Raw genomic sequence first — 18,447 nt, 5'->3', positions numbered from 1 at the left:
CCACACCCGGCTAATTGTTTGATTTATTGTAGAGATGAGGTCTCGCCTGCCCAGGTGGGTCTAGAACCCACAGCTTCAGGCAATCCACTCACCTCGGCCTCCCAAAGCACGGGATTATAGGCTGAGCCACCCAGCGTGGCTGAGACACAGCTTTTCAACTACTCACTTCAATTCTCTCCAATTCGACTTATTTTGTTAACAAGGAGAACCAAATAATTTAAAACAAAGTTCTAGAAAGGCTTATCAAGCAGATGATTTTTTAGTACTCTGAAACCATGTGACAGTCAACAGGATTAAGCATGCATATACAAAATCAAATCATACAACGGGGAACTGCCCTTGCTCTTCAATGCAGTTGCTAAACATCAGAGTAGGGGAAAGCAGGCACAGCACAGCTGTACTCAAACACATGTTAGGACGAGGTCTTCTGAAAGTCTCTCAAAAGACTGAAGGCATGTTACAGATTGAGGGTCACATTCAGGTTCTTCTTGCATGTCATGCTGTGCCAACCAGTTACAACCTCCGAGGTGATCACAGCAGTCTTTGTAGACATCCAGTAAACTGCACCTTCCCGTTCTGGTCAGGCATATATGTAATCAAAAGTCTCAGAAGTCCTTCTAATTACTGTCCATGACACTGGCCTGTGCCAAAACAAAGAGACCAACCTGCAAGGCCTAAGTCCGAGTTTCATGTACATGGGGAGGCATTACTCACACCACTGAGGTGGTGTGCAGTCAGGTCCGGAAGCAGATTGGGCTGCTGCAAACCCACTCTGGGAGCATCCCCGTAGGCAAGAGAGGTAATTCCAGGCTGAAGGAGAAGCCCATGTTGATAGATGTGGAAAGGGCTAAGCAAACTTTAGATCTGGCTGAATGACTAAACAAATTAAGTTGGCACAAAGCAGCTCTCCAGTGTGATGATTTGTGGTTGCTCCTTTATCAGTATGTTAACAGTAGTTTAAATGAAGACATAAAAGACATTTTTAAAACCTGAGTCAGAGTCTCACTCCACTGCCCAGGTTGGAGTGCAGTGGCATGCTCAAGGCCACCCCAGTGTCGACCTGCTGGGCTCCAGTGATCCTTCTGCCTCAGTCTTCCAAGTAGCCAGAACTACAGGTGCGGCTACCATGCCCAGATAATTTTTGGTTTATTGTAGAGACGAGATCTCGCCAAGTTGCCTGGGCTGGTCTCGAACCCGTGGGCTCAGGCAATCCACTCACTTCAGCCTCCCAAAGTGTTGGGATTACAGGCTGAGCCACTGAGCCCGGCCAAAAGACATTCTTATCAAAGTTATGGATAACATAAAGCTGAATAAACAATGCATTAGTAAAAAGTGAAGAATCAAAACATCTAACCATGCCAAACTGTAGGATAAGACAAACAATACAAGCTTAACAGAAAAAAAGATCCATATTTAGGTTCAAAGCAGCACTATTCACAAGATGGAGGAGACTTGGGTTAAATGTAGCAATATGGAGCTTTTTCAATGGCAACTAGTGAAAAACTGAAGTTAACATGTAAAGAGAAGTGCATGTCCATTGTCTCAAACATTATCATTTCTTTGTGCTGGAATGTTCAATACTCTCCTGCTAGCTATTTGAAACCATATGTTTAACTACAGTCATCCCACAGTGGTAGCGAACACTAGAACTTTGTATCCCATGAATTTGCACAATTATTTCTCAATTTTAAAAAGTCCACAAATCATCAGCGTACAGCTGGATGAACTTTTACAAAGTCAGCACACTTGGGGAACCACGACCTAGAACAAGATACAGAATACTGCCAGCACCCCAGAATTTCCCTGGTGCTTTTCCCCAGTCATAACCATCCCCCCAGACATAACCACTCTTCTGACTCCTTCTTCCATGTGGCAGTGTTTCCTGTTTTTGAAAAACAGTAGAATATTACGCACAATGGAATTAAATATGAAACCATGCACAATATGCAAGAGTCTCACAGATACAATATTGAAGAATTAAGGGCTACGGAAGAGTCCTGGTGCGCATTCATGCATGGTTCCATTTGGGTGTGGACTTTGTTGAAGCTAAGAAGTGACCACTGTGCAATGTGACAAGGTGGCAGCAAAGACAAAGTTTGTGCACTTTTTTTTTTTTTTTGCCTAGGTCTGGCTTTCACAAACAGCACATGCATTGATTTGGCTTTCATGATATGACCTTAAATTCGAAGCTGAAAAATGGCACAGAAAAAATGAATATGTTTATGCTGTATTAGTGAAGGGAAATACTATTCTCTTGCTTTGCAAAATTTGGCCCATGTGCTAAGTATTATTCGAACTATATTTAAAGATTCAAAGTATTTGCTTATCATTTGTGTCAACAGATGGTCTACATAAAATACAGCCTAGATATTTTATAAAATCAAGAACATCATATTTCTAACAAGATGGAAATAAAAAAACTAAAGTTTCTTCTTTAGCATGGATGTATTTCTTGGTGAGCTAGCCAACAAAGTTTCATGCCAACATCAGCAGCACTTAATTTTAAGCATTTAAACTGTATTACTTTCCACTGGTTTCAAACAAAAGGCACTACTTTCCACTGGGTCAGTGGACACTCTCAAGGCAGGCCTCCTCAGAGGAAAGGGAGCACCTGCCTTCTGGGTGCTTCGAATTCCGAGGGAGAAGGAGGCGAACACACCACACTGAACAGCCCCTCAATGCCACAAACCAAGGGAGCAAAACAGACCTCAGCAGTGCTGGGGCACACACAACAGGCATGGTGCAAACTCACTTGCTTCATCAACCCTGCCGCTTGCCAGGCACTACAGGACAGATCACGTCTTTGCTCTCATGAAGCTTAGAGTCCAGTGTGGGTAGGCAGACAGTAAAACCAGTCAACAGATAAGCAAAGTGTGCATGTGGAAAGTTTCATAAAGGAAATCATTGGGCTGACTGTGACAGAAACAACCAGCGTGGGACTACTAACACAAGGTGGCCAGGAAGTGCACCTCCCAGGATGGACCGCTGCAGTCAGGACCTAAACAGGGAGAAGGTGCTGGCCACAGGAAGAACTGCATCAAACCTGTCCTAGGCACACGTATGAGCAAGTTCTGAAGGCCTGAAGGGCAGGAGAAGGCCTGGGAGGGTGCGAGGTGAGGACAGGGATCATCAGGCATGGCCTTGCAGGACGAGGGCAGAAGGCTGGCTTTTACTGAGCGCAGTGGAAGCCGCTGTCAGTTCTGGGCAGAGTGGTGACAAGCCACTGACAGTTAAAGACGAAAGGAACCTCAGAGGCTGTTAAACCTCTTTCTGCATGTGAAATGCTAGTCTCTAAGAGATTAGGGTCACCAGAATTGCAAGCTTGGGGAGTGGAAAGAGGGGCCCAAAACATTGGTTTCTACAAGGTTTATTTTCAACAAGAGAAAAGCCAATTTTTGGATATATGAAAAAGTACTGTCTTACTCATAATGAGAGAATGCAGTTATTATCAAATATCTTTTCTTGGTTGGGTGTCAGGGCTCATGCCTATAATCTCAGTACTTTGAGAAGTTGAGGACAGAAGACTGCTAGAGATCATAAGTCTGGGCAACATAGCAAGACCTTGTCTGTACAACACAATTTTAAATTAGCCAGGTATGGTGGCTTATGCATGTAAGCCTGGCCACTAGGGAGGCTGTGGCAAGAGCATCGCCTGAGCCCAGGAGTTTGAGGCTGCAGTGAGCCATCACTGCGCCACTGCACTCCAGCCTGAGCAACACAGTGCAAAGCTATCTCTAAAAGTAAAAATTAAAAAGAGTTCTTTTCTCTATAGATTGGAAAAGGCCAAATATTTGTTGCCACAAAGCACAGGTGAGGATGTCGGATCAGGCAGGTGTACCTAAGCTGGTAGTAAGTCTTCACACAACTTCTCTGGGAAGCAATCTGGGCAAAATCTATTACAGCTGAATGCCATCTAGCCTTCTTTTGTTCCAGTAATTCAATTCAAGAACATATCCTAGATATATTTGCACAAGTCCACAAAGACAGTATGTAGAAAGACACTCAGTGAAACACTGTTTGTGATAGCCAAAGACTGGAGAAAACCTCCACGTCCATCCTAGGGAACCTGTTAGGTACAGTACGTTCATGCAATAAAATATCACATAATCCTAACAAAGAGCTACACATACGGATTTGGGATAATCTTCAACACAATAAATGCAAAAAGCAAACAGGGAACAGGAGTCCTTGGGGGGCACCGGGCATGCTGGGCAGCAAGGAGGAGAACTCAGCTTTACTGTCCCCTTTTTGTGCTCTTTGAACTTATTGCCGATGTATATATTACCTGTTTAAAATTAACTTTAAAAATAAAATAGTTTGGTTTTAAAAGCAAATCACTCTGAGTGATGTTTCAAAGGGAGAACAGGAGGAAGGTAAGGACAAAAAATGAAGAACTAGAAAGAAACATATTGCTTGACATTATTTCCTTGTTGAAAAAGTCACTGTACTGTCCTATATAATCTACAAAGTTTAAGGCAAGTTATGGCCATGTAGGGGAAGCAAAAATATACGAAACACTGTACATACACAGTCTCATAACTTGGTATATGCCAAAAGAGAAAACCTTACTTAGCCTTAATCCTACGTAAAAACAGAGGCAGAGGGGACCTGTCCCACGGACGGCAGATGGCACCCATGGGTGACCTAGAGCGGCTTCAGGCAGTTAACTGGGTGACTGTGTGGCAGCAAGCTCTGGCCCAGCCGGCCAGCTTGGGGCGAAGAGCGGGCCGCTGGACTGAAGTCAGGAGCCAGGAGTTCTAGCCTGGCCTGGCTGTCTGAACTATGTGCCCTACTGACATTGCTTCACCTCCCCAGTGTCGGTGATGCCTACAACGGAAACCAAAGGCTCAAAAGGAACTTGAAAAATGCCACTTAGTCCACTGCCCTGCAGAAGCCCACTTCAACTACAGGCAATTATTTTGACTGACATCAGGCCTGATTTAGGCACTTGTGGGAAGATTAGTTTATTGGACTGGTTTAATTGTTCATGCTTTCATGATTTATTAACAACAAATGAGGTTCTTTTAATATGAGCATGATATTTTATGAGGTATTACTGTGCAGGGTTTCCAGCAATAATACTCCATATGGAAAAGAACTTTCCAATGCCAAAATAGTGAGAACATGATGAAAAAGAGAAAAAATGTCTGTTCTGTTAGTCTTTTCAATTATCAGTCTTTTCCTTTGGGAAGCCCTTTCTGGAAATTTATAGGTCTAAAGAATCAGTTTGGGTTTAAAATTGCACATTTCTATGGATGAGATCATTTATTCTAGGGTTTTAACCCCGAGGTCTGTATCTGCTAACTCCCAAGTCTGTACCTCTGACTCTCATCACTCAACTGAACTCCAGATACAGGAAGCTACTAGCAGAACATCTGTGAACATTTCCCACCCACATGTCCTGTAAGTTCCTCACAGGCAACAAGTTCCCACCTGGTCATTCAGATGAGACACCAGAGTCTTCTCTGATGTCTCGAATCAGCCCCCAGCAGATGTGGATGCTATTGCTGTCAGGTCAGACACCAGAAAGTCCACCCTGACATCTCAAGTAAGCATCCAATGGACATGGATGTTACTAACACAATGGTTCTTGGCAGGGAGAGCTCCCTCCTTCAGCGAACACTTGGCAATATCTGGAGAAATCTGTCACGATGTGGACAGGGGAGAGTTTTTGGCATCTAGTGGGAAGAAGCCAAGGATGCTGCTATGTGTCCTACGATGCAAAGGACAGCCCCTCCCAACAAAGAATTATCTTGCTAAAAATGTCAACTGCTGAAAACGCCAAGGTTGAAGAAGTCCTCTTCTATCACATCTTGAATGTAAAGTCTATGCAAGAAAGGGCATCTTCTAGCTTGCTCTATGTGTTTAGTATCTGGATCGCTGCACGGTACATGCATATTTATTGATTAAAGGAACGAAAGAAGAATTCATGCAGCACCCCTTGTTTTAATCTCCACAGTTTAGCCTTAGTTCTTTCCTGGTCTGGACTACTGTACTAACCCCTAATTGTTCTCTGTCTCTAAGCTCCCTGGGGCTGTATCTTACTTATCTTTCTATACCAAGCTCAATAAACCTCTGCTTTATAAATGAGCTTTAAAATCGATGTTTTAAAAAGCAACCAGCATATGAGAATTTTTGACAGGTTTCTGCTAATATAACGGCAAACACACTGATACTGTAAGAAAAGGAAACCTGATGGCTTAGAATAGCTATACCTGTATGAATCAGCATGAATCAATCTGTCTGATACTAGAACTATTTTATTTATAAGCTTTACTTTCTGACTTTGTGTCTTTATTTTCCAAAAGGCAAGACATGCACAACACCTGCAGGAGGCCAGCTGTAGTATCTTTTCTTTAATTTGGTGTCAAGCCATGATCATGTACTGATTCTGCGTCTGGACAGCTGGGAACCGGGAACATTCCTTGTACTCTGCCTCATTTTCCTCGGACCCGCTGAAGCAAGTCTCTGTGAGACTGCTACCTTACAGAGAGACCCAGCTCCAACCCGATGGAAAAAGGAGACTGGATCACTTGCCATAAAGGCACTGATATTTGGCAGGCAGTCTTAAAAATGAACTCAAACTTACATATCATATCCAAGCTTGCAGAAAGTAACATTACATAGCTACCCAACAAATGACACTTTAAATAAAGTGGAGAATATTACGATATTTTCTTACATATGGAATACTATTTCCCTACCCTATTTCTTAAGTGGACAAAAAAAAAAATGCGTTTTGAAATTTACAGACAATCAACACAGGCTGTCTGTTCCCTGTCTTGATCTGGTTCTATCAGGGACCCTTCCTACAAGGTCAGAAAATGCCCAAAGAGAAGCTGCTTCTGGCTCCGCCCCACAGAAAGTTTTCCTCCTTACAAGACTATTTGTTCAATATCACTGTATTGTCCTTGAACTTTCTGTGACTCTTGGTGCTTCAGAGTTCTCAGTGTTCTGTCTGGGATACTGGAGAGCTACCCTTGAAGAGCTACCCCAATCCTCTCTTTTCAGAAAACCCATGCAAGGGGAGGGATTACTTGTATAGATCTGTAACCCTTTCTTGGAAAAGTCACCTCTCTCTGAAGAGTGAGCTGACACCTTCCCCTGTAGGAACTGCAAACAAGCTCCTCCCCTTCCAACCCCTGGAGGCCTGTGGTCTCCTTGGTTCACACACGCCCCTGTGGAATATCCTCTGTGAAGGACCTCAGGCTACCCACCCTCCCAGTCTTGTGGCCAGTAATAATCCACAGAGAAAGGGTCCAGAGAGCCAGTGCAAACTCGTGTTTGGGAAGGGCTCTGTCAGGGGTGTGTCTGTGGTTATCAGAGGGGCCGATGGCACTGCCATGAGAGCTCGTACAAAGCGCAGGCGGCTATGTTGATCCAGCCTGATAGATCAAGTGGGTTTGGGTGACAGCATCTCAGGGTAGATGGTGATTAGCTGAAGGTCCTTCTCCACAGCTGGGGAGCTGCGTTAGACTACAGAAAGCTAGTGAGGGGCACTTTCTCAAAACAGGACCAACAACTTCCTGCCAGTCAAGTGGTTGATCTTCTTAGCTTAGAAAGCTGGTGCTCCTTGCCCTGAAAATGAGCAATATTCAACCCTACTTCTTAGTTATTCCTAAATTGGTTGCACTTGGTGGCTGGACACAGACATGATGCATATTGTTTTAAAAGCACAAAGACAATGACTCTGTTTTGACCTACCTTTAATCCTCATATTCATCTTGGAATTCCACACATTTAAGAATAGCATGACATTTAAAAAAAAGTATCAAAAAAGAGCACAGGCCAAACGGAAAAATCCTGGACTCCTGCGATGTGAGCAATCCTACAGCCCAATTATAATTCCGAGAACACAAGGCAGCTTCAACGCGGGCTAAGTGAGAAAGTGCCCTGTGAAATCACTAGCTTTCTGTAGTCTAACACGGTTCCCCAGTTGTGGAGAAGTGACTTCTTCAGCTTAAATCTCCCAGGTCTATTTATGTTTTATGATTCTTTACCTAGGAGCGAGTATTCCTTCTTCCAAGGATTTAAGTAATTTAACCCTTCTCTATAAAGGGGGGAATAAAAAGCCCAAGCCCAATTTAGAACTGGGTTTGGATCCCGGTTCTGTTACCAATGGCCTGTGTGCCTCTTAGCTACTATGGACCTCAGTTTTCTGATCCACGAAAGGGTTAGGGAGATCAGCGTTTCGCTTAGGGCACCGTGTATGGATTAAATTAATGTAGCACATTTTTACTGAATGCCTAATGAGTCGCCAGGCACGTTTCACATGCCAGGAATACAGGAGTGCCACAAAACAAGGTCTCTGCACTCACTGAGCTTACATGCTAACTGGAGAAAGGGAATATAATCAGGAAACGACTAAGAAATATGTAAAGCCACGAGGGAGAAGTGTTACAGCAAAGAACATGGTAGGGTGGGGTGGGAGAGCTCACGGGGAACAGGAGGAGGCTGGGATTTGTCACACAAGAGTGTCTCTGGAAGATGGCACGTGAGCGGTGATGTGATGGGGTAATGGAGTGAGCTGTGTGACTTTCTGGGGTACAAATGCAGGCAGAAGGGCGGGCCAATGGACAGGTGCATGAAGAGTGGGCGCCACGTCTGAGTGAGGGGGTGGCTGGCCTCTCTGGAAAACCCTCTGTGGATAGGGAGGCTCCCTCGGGTCTGTGGGCTTTTACTCAGCAAGTCGGGAATCACTGGAGGGTTCCAGGTGAACACTTGACATCATATGACACGTTTCAAAAAGAGCCTTTCTGTGTGGGGACAGGTGCTGCAGGAGGGACAGGGCAGAAGGAGGGCAGCCAGCGAGGGGTGACGAGAAACGTCCAGGTTCAAGATTTATTTCGAAGAGCCAGTGGGGCTGAGTCTGGCTGGGCCGTGTGAGAGGTGTCAAGGCTAACAGCAATGTTCTTCGTTTTAGCCACTAGAAAAATAGAGCTGACATTCATTAAGATGGGGGAAGACGGGGGAGCCAGTCTGGCTGGAGAGGGGTGGGAAGTGTAATCAGAAATCTGGATTTAGACTTGTTAGGCTTGAGATGACCACTGGATGTCCACAGGCAACTCAAAAGACATGAAAGGACGTGACCATGGCCAAGCTCTATCTGAGAGTTTAGCCTGAGAACTCAGGTTAAAGACCAGTTAATTCATGTCACTCCCTGACAACTGTGTGTCAGCTAGCCAAGGCCAGAGCACAGAGTGGGCAGTCTGAGTTTATACATGTAAAGCCCTGCTCTTTCTGAAAACCCCAGGAGACACTTCACTTGCTTCTGTAGGCAGCAGCAGCAACAATGATAAAATCAAGCACATGAAAACATCTCCCACCTAGTTAGGACCAAGTCATGGAGCTCATGGGTGAACATTAGCTGCAGATCTTGCCCTGGCTTTCCATCTCTGGGTATCACTGTTTATTACAAAACCCATCAGCTACTTCATTCATGAGCGGTCTTGACGTGCCATTTTAAGGTACAACTCTAAACAAGGAAAATAAGGATTCTGATAACCTGAGGGCCTAAATTATCTATTTCTCTGTCTGGAAGCAGTGAAGGCCATCACTATTAGCTGACTTTTCATTAGTAAGCAACCTATGGTTAGATTTCATAAAAGAAAAATAAACCCATGAAGCAAATAATATGCTCTAAATTGATCTCTAAGACTAATTTTAAAATGTATTTGATAAAATTTCACAGTGAAAGAGCTGCAGTTTAAAATCTTTTGAGTATTGCTCTTAATTTCTCTCATAGACACTTGACGTATGTATGTAATTTTCTGTTGTGCTTTTGCCATTCCTTTTGGAGAATGTTCACCAGCAGATACTGTCTTGCTACTGCCAAAGAAACAATCTTTTCTAGAAGCATATAGACACCAGCACGTCTGACTTGTGTGCAGACTGCCTGAGATACTGAAAATAAGTAACATGCTTGCTTGACTCTCCCCGCGTCTAATCCTATATCTGCTCATGACACTCACTCACTTTTTATGAGATGTCTAGACCCACAGGGAGACAGAAAAGGCAGGTGAAGAATGGGCTATCTCTATGCATTTCTAGTGTAAACACAAGCATCTGACCTGTGACCGCACATGACTTCTCAGTTAGGATGTATCATTAGGATCTCTGAGACAAAAAACATTAGACACAGAGAGCATCATAATACTTTCAAAATGTTTTCTTGTTAGGAAAAAATACAGAATGTAACATATTCCCTTATTTTGCCTCTGAATTCTTTGAGTACCCTTGTTAATTTTAGTTGGTGCAAGACTTTAAAAAATATTTTCAGGCCGGCTCGGTGGCTCAGCCTGAAATCTCAGCACTCTGGGAGGCTGAGGCGAGAGGATCGCCTGAGCCCACTGGTTCGAGACCAGCCCGGGCAACTTGGTGAGACCTCGTCTCTACAATAAATCAAAAAAATTAGCCGGGCATGGCAGTATGCACCTGTAGTTCCAGCTACTTGGAAGGCTGAGGCGGAAGGATCACCTGAGCTCAGCAGGTCAAAGCTGCAGTGGCCGTGAGTGTGCCACTGCACTCCAGCCGGGGCGACCGAGTGAGAGTCCAATTCAAAAAAAAAAAATATGCATGTATGTATGTGTGTGTGTGTGTGTATATATATATATATATTTTTTTTTCATATTATTCATAAACAAGAAATAACTGGTGAGCCAGGCTTGGTGGCTCAGCCTGTAATCCTGTGCCTTGGGAGGCTGAGGTGAGTGGACTGCCTGAGCCCGCGGGTTCGAGACCCTCCTGGGTAACTTGGCGAGACCTCATCTCTACAATAAATCAAAAATTAGCCAGGCATGGTAGCGTGCACCTGTAATTCCGGCTACTTGGAAGGCTGAGGCGGAAGGATCGCCAGAGCCCAGCAGGCGAGGCTGCGGTGGCCGGGAGCGGCCACTGCACTCCAGTCTGGGCGACAGAGTGAGACTCCAACTCAAAAACAAAAACAAAAACAAAAAAAACTGGAAAGCAGTATACATGAAAACTAGTATACATTTCAGCAGTAGTCAAACAAGTACAAATTAAAGCAACCATAAGATATGATTTTTTCATTTACTGAACTGGTAGAGATGAAAAAAAAAGACTCAAAACCTGCAAAGCCTCTATGTAGTGTCTATAATTATAACACAATCCAATGTCTATTGGAAATACAGTGTTGGCTAAAAAGCAATAATGAAGCCATGGGGAGTATGGCCTAATCTTGGTAAAAAGATGTGTGTGGCTGGGTGCGCTGGCCCATACTGTTTCCGCAGGACTTTGGGAGGCCAAGGTGGGAGGACTGAGGAGTTCTGAGATCAGTCCGGACAACACAGTGAGACCTTGTCTCTACCAAAAAAAAAAGAAAATTAGATGGACATGGTGGTGAGCATCTGTATTCCCAGTTACTTGAAAGGCTAAAGCGGAAGGATCACTTGAACCCCGGAAGTGTTGCAGGCTGCAGGGAGCTGATTCTGCAATTGCACTCCAGCCGGGGTGACAAAGACAACCCTCCCCAACTGAGAAAAAAAGCATGTGTGTCTGTGTGTGTGTAGCAATGCATGCATACATATTTATAATACAGATGAAAGAAACGCAAATCTCAAAAGAGCCACCCCAAAATAGCAGAAAGAGTTCCGGTCTGGGAGTGCAGGTCATTTTTCCCCCTCTCTCACTGATCTGCGATAGTTTCTTATTCCATAACAAATATGTAGACTGAAACATTTAAAACAGTAAAATACTTACATATTAAACTTTTAAAATAAAAAAAAACTTTGAGTACTCTGAGGAATAATGATCTACAACATGAATAAGCAAATGCAATCCTCAATAAAACAGAAAGCAATTTCTACTTTACAAATGAATAGAGTCTGAATTATAACATTAAAATATATGTCTAGACTGAAAAGTAAATAGGGTATTAAAAACTTTTAGACATACCAGTAGTTTACGACACTTTTCTCTTCAGCATTGTGTACTGTTCTGAGATAGAGTTCAATTAAACAGTTATTTACCCAGAAAAAATAATATTATCATTGGTGATAAAGTACACAACTGAAGACCTGGCACCAAATACAACCAACGTCATACAAGAAAATATGCCATATACAATATTTTAACTCTCTGAAATAGTAAAATTATGCTGTCGATTAAATAAAAGAGGCACAAACACAGTAATGATGATATAAGAAATTCAATGTACTAAAAACTGTACTGAAACACAGCATTTGAAAAGTACTAGTACCCAATCTATTTAAAACTAGAATACTAAGTTTAATGAACATTATGCACTTGGGCAATAATTATTTTGCTTGACTTATTGGAAGTTGGGTGAATTAGGAATAAATTACTGGAATAGCTCATCTCTGATTCTGAAAAACTAGGTACTGGAATGTTCAAACTGATCAAGCCCCACTCCCAGAAAGTTCCCATAGCAAGAAAAGGCATTCTAAATCACACCACTGACCTTCACACTATTTTTGTGCTCTCAGGTGTTTAAAAGTCCTTACTAAGGGGTCCGAGTACAGGTATTTGGAAAAAATCATCTCATGAATCCAGTCATGCGTCAGATGAATTTTACAGTCTGAAATATCTACTCAGAAAGCCGTTCGACAGCCAACTGGGTCTATCTGCGGGCCGCTGCTCTCCCCAATAGCTGCCCTCACTACCTGTGCTGTGTGAATTGAAATGCATGGCTGACATGGACAAAGTGCAAACGATGAGGGATGCACGGAGAAGCCCAGACAGCCCTGGGTGTGGCCCATTAGAGCAACAGAACCCTGGAAAGGCACGGAGTGGGGACTTCCAAAGCATTCGTAACACAAGTATTTGCTTTCAATATACCCCAATCTTTTCCTCCCCTGAGTCGCATATCTGTCTAAAAAATTGGATTTCTAGAACTGATATATTAGGAGGTGATAATTTGCTTTTAGAAACTTCCCACAGGTTTCTACTAAATGTGCATTTAAATCGTGATTCTAGTTACTGAAGTTTAATTTTTCTTTTTCCTTAGGGGTTGTCTAGTCCAATTTATTCAGTGGAGAGATTCGATTTCTTCTGGTAATATTCCTGACAGGGGTCATTCGGCCTTTTCTTGCACACTCCTGGGAAAGGGAAGCCTGGTGTGTCAAGCAGCACAGTTATGCAAAAGCAGACACCGTCCACCCGTGGGCCTGATCTTCCTCATAAAAAATTGAAATCTACTTCCACGTAACTGATACTCTCCTGCTTCTATTTCTGTCCCATCCAATCATCCAGGACACAGTCTAACCGCAACCCACACCACAGTCCTTGAAACACTGAGGACAGATATCACACTCCTCCCAGGCCCTATTTTTACCTCTCCAGAGCAACTGTGTGTATTTCAGTGGAAATTACATAGCCCCTGGAGTCAGAGCTCAGCAGACTTCTGGATGTACATTCTTGAGAACGTTCTTTAAGCCTCTTCTAAATTTCCTTATCTGTGAGAGGCGAACATCCTGCCTGGCTCGTGTTTTACAGAAGAACTGAGTTGGCACAGCTGATGCCCAGTGCCATGCTTGACTCGGTGGAGAGAGCCGAGAATACGGACGACTCTCCCCCCAGCTTCCTCGAGCTTCGTTTCATCTGCAAATTTGGCAGGCAGAACCTGGATGAGCCCATGCACTTTCTGAGCCTCTGTCTCACAGAACAGACCACCCAGATACACCAGCAGCACGACAGCCTGGTCCAAGCTTTCCCCCTCTTCCTCCCTCAGGGCATCCTTTACTGTGAAGGCCGTCACAGAAAGGTCCTCACTTCACTGGTAGGGCAACTGTACTCTCTGGGGTTTATGGGCTGGTCCAGAGAAGAATGAAAAGCGTAAGGTTCCTATCCAGGAAAGGGAGGAAACAACCATCAGACTGACCATGGCTTTCTCACCAAAAACCCACAGATGCGAGCTCTGGGAGGCCACCGGTGTCACCAGCTGGTCAGCTTGGATAAAATGCACTCTGTCATGCATTAAGAAGCACGGGCTTTGGGATAGATCTCTCAGTTCCAACCCTGAAATCTACCGGCTTGTTGCACAAGGCTGGGCAAGTGACTCAGTTCCTCTTGGTCCCCTCCCCTACCTTGGGGAGGTCAAGCTCCTCTTTCTCTCTCTAATTTACTTCCTGTCCCTTGGCTTCCTCCTCGGTAAACGAAGGTCATTGCAGCTATTACTTTTTGCTTGGGTAACACCGACCAAGCATCCACGGAAAGGAGGAAAGAAAGGAAGGGCAAGGGAAAAAAGAGGGAGGGGAGCTACAGAAAGTTCCGCTGAGGGTCTAGTTTCATCTTGGTTTTAAAAAGATTGTTAACTCCAGTCCACAACTCAGACTCTGAGTTTCATTTCCCTGGGCATTGAGAAGTCAAGTTAGGGTCACATGAGGATTCCTTCTTGGGAGCCAAAACACAGAGTCAGCGTTCTCAGGGTCGCTTCCTCCACCACAGTGGAGAATAGACGCTAACGAAGATGACGTTGAACACAGCCAAGTGGCTGATGTCTAGGCAGCAGAAAGGAACGTGAAGACTGCTAAGTGAACAATCTCAGCGAAAGGACACAACATGGACTTAATACACCCAGCAAGCAGCCATCTAACATTGCCTAAATGTTTTTCTAGCAATTCACTTAACGTAACCTCTAATCAGACAGAACCGGTTTCTCAGGCAGCAATTGATAGCTGTTTCACAATCCCTTTCCCCTGCTTGGTTTGTACTAACTGGCTTTTCTGTTTCAAGTATCTGCATCCACCCAGAAGACCCAGGTTAACCTAATCAGCCCTTTGTGATCAACATGACAAAGACAGACCCTTTCACCATGGCAGCAATCATGTGACTAACCCACCCACCTGCCTGCTGTCCATCACCTGATGTTAGTACCCACGCTTACCTGCCCCTTCATGATGAGGTAAAGCAGACCACACCCCAAATCACTATAATGGCCTTTCCTCATCAAAGGGGGGGTTAAAAGGAGTCAACCACCAACAACCGGTCACCACTGCCATGGCCATTGCAGCCACTGCCTTAATAGACTCTGGTGTGGTCATGTTTCCTGGCTTTGGCCCCCTCCCCTACCTTGGGGAGGTGAATCTCCTCTTTCTCTCTAACTTACTTTCTAAATAAACCATATTTTCTGATCTAACTTTTGTGCAATTCTTTGCATCTCTGTCACAGCACCAGATCACACACCAGACACCCACACCCCCGGCAGGCCTGCCCTAACATACTGGAGGACCTGCTGGGAGTGTGACCTAACACTTGGCTTATGAGAGTGAGAGTTCTTTCATGTTCTAGCTCACTACACTCTTGCACGTTCCTCAGACATGGGCAGGACAATGGTTAATGGACAAAAAGCTATTTATTAAAGAACCAGTATCAGCACATCTTTACTAACATTTTCCTGGAATGATCCTTAAGTCTCCGTGGGTCACACTTTCTGTTCTGGGGCTTGTGTACTTTGTGTGAGCGGCTGAACCCGGGAGGTACCAACATGCAGAGCTCTGGAGTGGTGCTATAATCCTTGCACAGGCGAGGCTTCCTCTGCCTGCAGCCTGCCTCCTGGGCTTGGCCGTAGCTCCAGCACTGGCTCCAGGCTATGTTTGGTCCCTGGCCCGAGCTTAGACCCACATGCCCATTCATAAAACATGGTGTTTTATGTTACGTTAAAACGTATGCCACAGAAAGGAGACAACGAAAAGGATGAGTAGAAACAATGACGCGAATACAAAGCTGGGTGGGAGAAAAACCTATAATTTTTCACGTTGTTTCTTTTATGCACTATCAGTCCTGGGAAGTTGTCTATGCCCAAAGAATAGACATGCATTCCTAGATAATGTATGCTTACGAAGACTTACATACAAATATAATAACACATATTGCTAAAAACGGATAAATACTTCATACTGACCTTAGGGGGTTTAAACGGATAGTCTGGTGAAAAGGTAATGTCAAGAAAGAACACCCCTCCTTCATAGACAGATCCCGGGGGTCCCAATATAGTTGACCTCCATTCATAAATGTTGTCTCCTTTGGGTCCAGCACTGAAATAGGACACACAAATGAAACGTGCTTAGAGATTACATAAAGCCTGGAATTTAAAAAATCTATTTACGGTAACAATAAACCAAGCAATTCCATAACAACACAACACAGTTACTGGGTTAATTTTCTATTAGGATGCACATTGTCAGTATCATCACTACTCTATACATGCTGGTCTAACATAATAAGACGGAACCAGGGAGTTTCTGTTACGCCATTCACAACTCAGCCTATGGAAGAAAGGAGTCCAAGGACCACAGGCCCGAGGTCGGAGACCAAATGTTTAAGAAAAGCATAACATTGCTTGCAAGGTCAGAGACAAGGGCCACTGGGGGACCACTAGTCTAACTCCTGTGTTAACAGCTGAGACACAGATGAGGTCCATGGAGACCAGTGCGGCCATCAGGCAGACGTTCCACTCAAATAACACACCTTTTCCCTTCTGCCCACCCAGAGGACTCCCTACATCATGACCAGCATGGTCTACCGTGTGGATTCCAACTGCGTCTTGCAACTACTGCTTCTCCTGTCCCTCCCTGGGAAGTTGCTTGAGAAGCGGGCTTTGCCTTGTCCTTGGGGCCTCGTCAATAAATAGTGGCTGACGGTGGATTCAGAGCAAAGTAAAGAGGTCCCGAGGCTACGAGCAAGAAAACCTGCCTGAGTCGCAGAGAAATTTGCTGGGGAAAAGAAGGCCCACGAGTCGACTGAATGGTATCAGTACTTTCAGGGGAAGGAACAGAAGGGCAAAGTGAGGGGAGAATTCAGCTTTCCAGCATTCTTTTTGCTGCATCAAGCTAATACCTACATCTAACAGCCAGAGACTCTCCTCAAACTCTAGAGCGAAGTGGGCAGCCCAATGAATCCTATTAAGATGCATGAGAAAGTTTTTATTGTCAAAGATTTAGTTTTTTCCCCCTCTTATTTTGAAGTCAGTTTGTATCTACAAAAAAAATCATTGTTGAGCAGACATTTTATCATGAACAGCAATTCATGATTACAAAAACCAAACATATTCTTAGCAACATTGGAACAGAAGGACACTTCTTTAACCTGACAAAAGACATCAAAAACCTCACAGCAATGACGGTAAACTATGAAAAGCATTTCCTTTACAATGAAGAACAAGACGAGGATGCCTGTTATCTCTACTTGTAAGCAGTATTGTACTAGATCAAAACTCATCAAAGTATAAAAAATAAAAGATATATGGATTGGGGGAAGAAATAAAATCATTAGCATTTATAATATTTATGCACACAGAAAAAGCCAAAATATATGTACAACTTATTAAACTTAATAAAAAAAAAGGTTAGCAACTTGGCTGGATACAAGGTCAATATCCAAATACCAGCTTCATTTCAATACATCAATAAAATTAGAATTTTTTTTTTTTTTTTTTTGAGGCAGGGTCTCGCTATGTTGTCTAGGCTGGTCTTATATTTTTACATCCTCAGCCTTCAGAGTAGCTGGAATTACAGGGATGCACCATCATACCTGGCTCTGAGAAAATGTATTTTTAAGTGAGTTACAATAAGATTAAAGATATAAGGAGCCTGTGAATAAAGTTCATAAACAATACATAAGATCTTTATAAAGAAAATCATGAAACTTATTAAAAATATATTCATGCAAATTAAATAAATGGAGGAGAGATCAAGTTTATGGGCAGGACAACCTAATATCCTGCTGATGTCTACTTCCCCACACTAATCTGTTGCAGTTCTAATAAAAAGTTCAACAGTTTTTTAAAAAAAAGAAACCTGACAAGTTGCTTCTAAAATTTGTGTGCAAGCTCAAAGACATTTCTCAAACTTTTCTACATACATATCAACACATAATTTGTCAGAACTAGTGTGGCTAGGAAAACAATTTGCGTATTTTTAAAAAATGGGGAAATTGGATTTTTACTCTCAATAAATATACAGAACGGATGCATTTAAATGCAAAAGTCAAAATTTTTAAGAGTGTGACTGAAGACAGTGACAAGGCAAGCCACAAACTGAGAAAATATATTCAGCTCACGTAAAACTGATCCAATTCTAGTGTCCAGAATACACAAGTTCCTAGGAATCAAGATAAAAAAGAATAACTTCACTAAAAAAAATACATAAACAGACATTTTCACAACAGAGAGAGCATAAATGGCCCATCATCATGAAACACGCTCAATCTTGTTAAATGTAAGGAAATGAAATCAAAATCACAACTCAATCATACTGTTTTACAAAATATACAGGCTAAGCTAAATGTCTGACAAAACCAAATATTAATGAGGCGTGGGAAATGAGAACGCAGGCTCTTCCACTTAAGATGAAGACATGGCTGGCCCTTGAACAACATGGATTGAACTGCGCGGGTCCACTTACATGGGTTTTTTTCAACAAACTATACTGGAAAATTGTTTTGAGATCTGTGGTAATTTGCAAAAAAAGA

The 18,447-nt window shown here is 43.3% G+C and overlaps 1 protein-coding gene across 1 annotated transcript in view; it reads right to left on the bottom strand.

The window, feature by feature from the left end:
- The window catches only part of LOC103258771 (ubiquitin-conjugating enzyme E2 E1), a 91,204-nt gene that overhangs the window by 59,604 nt on the left and 13,153 nt on the right, over positions 1–18,447 (bottom strand). The window contains exon 3 of the mRNA XM_008056442.1: positions 15,881–16,013. Coding sequence (XP_008054633.1) covers positions 15,881–16,013 — 133 coding nt within the window. The remainder of the gene's footprint in view (positions 1–15,880; positions 16,014–18,447) is intronic.

Source organism: Carlito syrichta, unplaced genomic scaffold (genome assembly GCF_000164805.1).
Source record: "Carlito syrichta isolate Samal-C Ts95f unplaced genomic scaffold, Tarsius_syrichta-2.0.1 Scaffold302358, whole genome shotgun sequence".
Classification (NCBI taxonomy): Eukaryota; Metazoa; Chordata; class Mammalia; order Primates; family Tarsiidae; genus Carlito; species Carlito syrichta.
The sequence above is the reverse complement of the archived record's forward strand: the minus strand, read 5'-3'. Positions and strand labels throughout refer to the sequence as shown.